We start from the raw sequence: 6,109 nt of genomic DNA on the forward strand, positions 1-6,109 counted from the left end.
TATATCAATCTTTACCTCTCGACCATTTCGAGACTCCTTGTCTTGCCTGTGATCTCATCCGGGACTCCGAACAACGTTCGGTCACAAAATCATATAACTCATATAACACTGTATCGTCAATGAACGTTAAGCGTGCGGACCCTACGGGTTCGAGTACTATGTAGACATGATCGAGACACCTCTCTGGTCAATAACCAATAGCGGAACCTGGATACCCATATTGGCTCCTACATATTCTACGAAGATCTTTATCGGACGAACCTTATGACAACACACGTAATTCCCTTTGTCCATTAGTATGTTACTTGCCCGAGATTCGATCAGCGGTATCTTCATACCTAGTTCAATCTCGTTACCGACAAGTCTCTTTACTCGTTCCGTAATACATCATCCCGCAACTAACTCCTTAGTCACTTTTCTTGCAAAGCTTATTATGATGTGTATTACCGAGAGGGCCCAGAGATACCTCTCCGATACTCGGAGTGACAAATCCTAATCTCGATCTATGCCAACTCAACAAACACCTTAAAAGATACCTGTAGATCATATTTATGATCCCCCAGTTATGTTGTGACATTTGATAGCACACAAGGTATTCCTCCGGTGTCTGGGAGTTGCATAATCTCATAGTCGAAAGAATATGTATTTGACATGAAGAAATCAATAGCAATAAACTGAACGATCAATATGCTAAGCAAACGGATGGGTCTTGTCCATCACATCATTCACCTAATAATGTGATCCCTTTATCAAATGACAACACATGTCCATGGTTAGAAAACTTTAACCGTCTTTGATCAACGAGCTAGTTTAGTAGAGGCTCACCAGGGACATGGTCTTTGTTTATGTATTCACACATGTATTTAAGTTTCCGATCAATATAATTTTAGCATGAATAATAAACCTTTATCATGAATAAGGAAATATAAAATAACAACTTCATTATTGCCTTTGGGGCATATTTTCTTCAGCACGCTGCATGTACATCACTTGTCGCAACATGGGAGTTTTCCTTTTTTTTGTAGATCCGTTTATCCAAAACGTTTTCTCTCTTACACCGTGTGTCCAAATCTTGAACCGCTTTCACCATTGGATTCCCCGCGTCGAGATCTTCAAAACTAAATCCCATGTAAATAGGTTTTAACACTAGTCTAGTGTCAAAAAACGTCTTACATTATGGGACGGAGGGAGTAAGTTTTACTGATAGCAACCCTATGAACCATCCTGGATGGCTTCTATGAAAATTTTGGCATACAGAGGCAATCATTATGGCTTATGCTCTGTTTTGACCATGGACTGTTGTTTAGTGTACGCTTAAATAGCATTGAATCATTCTTGAAATCTCTGTTGGAATATTAGGCAAGTTCATGATTAATTCCAGTAAATAATTCATGACTAGAAGAGATACTAGCATGCAATAATCTAGCAAACTAGAAGAACAGCAAGACATGCATAACAGCAGCAAACACGTAACAATAGCTGTAGAAACAGACATGAACAGAGGATGTTGGACGTACTGATCGTTAGCTATTATGGGTGCGGCAGTGTTGATGACGATGTTGGCGACGATCTGCTGCTGACGGCGATGAATACGACGATGAGTAGCACCGCCCGACTTGGACGGAAGACGACCCGTGATGACGAATTTGAGCAGTCGCGCACAGCGCTTCCCAAAAACCTAATTCGTCCTCTCCCGGTGCAGGATCGCAAAGACGAACGGTTCCGGAGACCTGCTCTCCCACGCGCCGATGCACGCCGGCGCTTGGGATGGAGTAGACTACGATGGCGGCGCAAGTTGTGAGATGAGGCAAAACCCTAGGTGTTTTTCGGTGTGTCTCTGGCCGCAGCCGGTAGCTGTATATATATTAGGACCAGAGGCGGTATTGTGTCGCGACCACAATCCCAAACCGACTCGGTTTCTAATTCTTATACTTACCGGACAAGAAATCAAAAACTTGTCTGCCAAAACATAAAACGGCAAAAGGAAGCTGTGCTCCTGCAAGGAGACGGACCGGATTTCGGCGGACCATTCACGCGCATGTACGCCTCGCCTCGCCACGGCCCGGCGAGGCGAGGCGAGCGAGCGCGCGCGTGTGGTTTTCCCTTTCTCTTCTCACACACCACTTAGAGTGGTGGAGAGAACCCACTATATAAAGAGGTCCAACTCTTCTTCAACTTCCAAGGTGGGACTAAACTTAGCACCACCACTTGCCATTTTACACATGGGCTTTGAGATTTCAGAAATTGCTATGGGTCTAGCCCATTAATTCTAACAATCTCCAATTCCAATTGCGTCTTCGTGAATCGATTCATTGTAGAATCCAACTGTTATACCATTGTACCATGATGCAGTCCTATTATGCTTTTCTGTTAACCAAAGTTCATGCATTGTAATATTTATTTTCTGTAACACCCCTTTTATGCATGTTTCGTATTTTATCATATTTTTTGGGGGTTCCTGATATTTTTCTAATTTGTTTTCTATCGTTTAGGTTGCGGTATTTGCTGGTGGTGTTGACACTTCTGCAACTGAAACGAAGGGAACTGTTCTTATACATTCTGCTGAGCACGTATGTTCATTGTTATGTTTTGTTTGTATGCTTTGCTGGTTCACTGCACTCAGAAAGGATTATAATACGTAGTTTACATATGTCTTACAAACATGTGTAGTAACCTTATAACGCACATGCTTGCGATGTTGTGCAGCTTGAAAACTATGCTAAAACTGAGGAAGCAAAGGTGGAGGAGCTTATCAAATCTGTGGCTGATTCAGGTGCCAAGGTCATTGTCAGTGGAGCAGCAGTTGGTGATATGGCATTGCATTTTTGTGAACGTTACAAGTCGGTATTTCGCTTATCATATGAACTGTCATCTTGGTTTAGGATAGTTTTATCTTGTGAAACTTATTTCTACATTTTAAGATAACCATTAATTGGAGGTTGTAATAGTGGAAAGACATCTCAAATATATGTTTATTTTTATTGTACCATGATTTTGTCCTTCTTTACAAGTGATGATTACAATTATAGATATTATGGTTTACAGGCTAATGGTTCTGAAAGTCAGCTCAAAGTTTGAGCTTCGGAGATTGTGCCGTACTACTGGGGCTGTAGCACTTGTAATTTCTGGGTTCGAAAACTCTTTATTTAATAGCAGTAATAACTTTATTCTGATGCCATGTGCTTTATAAAAAACAGTTGAAGCTTAGCCGGCCAAATGCGGGCGAATTAGGATATGCAGACTCTGTTTCGGTGGAAGAAATAGGCGGTGCTCGAGTATGTTTCATGCCTTCATGATTTCTCGAGTAACATCACTTTGTGCTTTCTCAACATATCTGCTTTGCTCTATAGGTGACTGTTGTCCAAAATGAAGGAGGTGGAAATTCAGTGGCTAGTGTTGTCTTGCGAGGCAGTACTGATTGTATATTAGATGATCTTGAAAGAGCTGTTGATGATGGCGTAAACACGTACAAGGTATGTATGTGATGTAGGTGAAAACCAATCTTCTTGCATTTTTGTATTAGTCACGCTCCATTATCGTCTGATTTGTGAAATGTAATATAACTGTTGGTGTTTATACCAGTGTATGTGCAGGGACAGTCGGATTATTCCTGGAGCTGCTGCTACAGAAGTAGAACTAGCAAAGAAATTGAAGCAGTTTTCTCTGAAGGAAACAGGGTAACTATAAATTTCATATATGCATGTAAAAGAGCACATATGAAACATGAGGTTACAAATGATAGTTCTGTTGATTAACCACCTTCAACTGCACAAATTTTATTGTCTCATGCATTTCCAGTACAGTGGCAATAAATATAAATATCCTATTGTGCATCTTGTCCTGGGGTTAATTGGGATATAAGGATAGATGGAGTGGTATCTAGAATTTTCTATTAATAAAAGCATTTGTTTGTATTATTTGTTAGAGTTCCGTTCCTCTGCAGGACTCAGACATATTTGATATGTGAACCATGTTCCTGCTATAATCAGTTTTGGTAGTTGGTTTATGAAACCGAATGTTACTTATTAATCTTTTCCTAATTTACACTATCTGTTGTTGGTCAATTATGCAGGTTGGATCAGCATGCCATTGCAAAATTTGGTGAAAGTTTTGAAATGGTTCCAAGAACACTTTCTGAAAATGCTGGACTTGGTGCAATGGAGATAATATCTTCCCTCTATGCTGAGCATGCTGCTGGCAATGTGAAAGTTGGCATTGACTTGAAGGAAGGTGCTTGCAAGGATGCGTCAATTATGAAAATATGGGACCTCTACATTACAAAGTAAGCCTTACTCAGCATCTACTTGTCAATAGGTTTGGAAATCCTTCTAGAAGCTTTCACAATATCTGATTATGCTGTTGTCCTTGATACCACGAAAATGCTACGTCAAGGTGCCTTGCACATAATCTGTTCTTTTTCATACCCAGTTAATTAATTTCTGTTGTCATCTATATTTTCCGTGCTTTCATGCCCTGTTTATTAATTTGTGTATTTATTCCGCAAAATATATATTAATTTGTGTATTTAAAATTTTAAAGTGCGTACATAGGTTGTTATGTCCCACTTAACCTTTTTCCCTTCAATCAGGTCCTTCGCTCTAAAATACTCAGCAGATGTTGTATGTACTGTACTACGGGTTGACCAGGTAGGATTATCAATCTTTCATGTCATCTTCATATGCATAAAACTACGGTCGTTTATTCATATGCTAATACCTATGTGGAACACAGATCATCATGGCTAAGCCAGTAGGAGGTCCACGGCCCCCCAAACAAGGCGGTATGGACACTACTAGGAAAAGGGCTATAGATAATATTGACATTAACATGTGATGCACCACTACTATATACTAATGGCGCACCATGTGTTGGTGCGCCATTAGTGTTCAAATACTAATGGCGCACCACATCCACGGTGCGCCACTAGTACAAAAAAAAATTAATTTTTTTTTCAAAACTAGTAATGGCGCACCAGGGGATAGTGCGCCATTACTAGTTAAACTAGTAATGGCGCACCACATCCACAGTGCGCCACTAGTAAATTTTTTTCAATTTTTTTTTCAAAACTCGTAATGGCGAACCGTGTGTGTGGTGCGCCATTACTAGTTAAACTAGTAATGGCAACTAGTAATGGCGCACCACTCCCACGGTGCGCCATTACTAACTTGGCCCAAAAAATCCACCGAATTAAACCCCCCTCCGGACCGCCTTTTCAGTTTAAAAAAAAAAGAAAATGATGGAAATGTCAAAAAAATAAAAGAAAATAAGTTTCCCATGTGATATGTGGTCTACTAGTTGGGAAAATTTACAAATATGAATTTTGACTTTATTTGCAAACTCTCTCTGGAATTTGTAAAATGGGCATAACTTTTGCATACGAACTCGGATTAAAAAGTTTTTTATATGAAAAATCATCTACTCGAAAAGTTACATCCGAATTTAACTGGGGAACCCCGTTAAACATTTTCAAAATCCTCAAAAACCTAACATAAAAAAGTTACGGGGCTTTTAAGATCTAGAGGGGAAAAAATGGAAAAAAAATTCAAACTTACTAGTGGCGCACCATTTGCTAGGTGCGCCACTAGTAACAGAAAAAAAATTGGTTTCGAACTTTTTTTTTGGAATTTTTTTTCAAAAAATGATACGTAATATGACCGGGAAGTTTGAAATATTTTTCAAAATTTCATCATACTCATGAACATGAACAAAGTCCTAGACATCAACAAGGTTTAATAGGATTGATATGATAGATATATCAACAAGTGTGTGTTAAGGGAGGTGGTGCTGGGGTTGGATAGAACTGCGAAGTTAAGCGTGCTCGGGCACTTAGTGCGATTTGACTTGAGATTAAGCATATTGACCCGAGATTAAGCCATAGTGACCCGAGGTTAAGAAAAAAAATAAAAAAATTGAAAAAAAAATTCTAATTTTTTTTTGAAAAATAAATGTTAGTAATGGCGCACTTTTATGTGGTGCGCCATTACTAAGTCAGATAGTAATGGCGCACTCCCTGGTGCGCCATTAGTATTATCTGGTATACCAATGGCGCACCAGGGGTGCGCCATTAGTATTAAATTCTAATGGCGTGATGCTAGTGGCGCACCTGTAG

At 39.6% G+C, this 6,109-nt stretch overlaps 1 protein-coding gene across 1 annotated transcript; it reads left to right on the top strand.

Moving 5' to 3' along the window:
* The first annotated feature begins 2,496 nt into the window (after window positions 1-2,496).
* LOC109781998 (T-complex protein 1 subunit theta-like) lies at window positions 2,497-4,833 on the top strand. Its single transcript, XM_020340587.3, has 9 exons — window positions 2,497-2,570; window positions 2,707-2,840; window positions 3,046-3,118; window positions 3,198-3,275; window positions 3,351-3,473; window positions 3,583-3,677; window positions 4,073-4,282; window positions 4,589-4,646; window positions 4,732-4,833. Exons 2-9 carry the CDS (start codon window positions 2,812-2,814, stop codon window positions 4,831-4,833), a joined length of 768 nt encoding a protein of 255 aa, XP_020196176.1. The 5' UTR covers window positions 2,497-2,570; window positions 2,707-2,811.
* Window positions 4,834-6,109: the final 1,276 nt, after the last annotated feature.

The sequence above is a fragment of the Aegilops tauschii genome, chromosome 6 (assembly GCF_002575655.3).
Source record: "Aegilops tauschii subsp. strangulata cultivar AL8/78 chromosome 6, Aet v6.0, whole genome shotgun sequence".
NCBI lineage: Eukaryota > Viridiplantae > Streptophyta > Magnoliopsida > Poales > Poaceae > Aegilops > Aegilops tauschii.

Bases quoted from the DNA above. Each gene is read 5' to 3' on its own strand.
- LOC109781998 (XM_020340587.3), top strand. From the start codon at position 2,812: ATGGCATTGCATTTTTGTGAACGTTACAA. The intron at 3,276-3,350 runs GTATGTTTCATG...TTTGCTCTATAG, and splicing joins AAGAAATAGGCGGTGCTCGA to GTGACTGTTGTCCAAAATGA. The intron at 3,474-3,582 runs GTATGTATGTGA...TGTTTATACCAG, and splicing joins ATGGCGTAAACACGTACAAG to TGTATGTGCAGGGACAGTCG.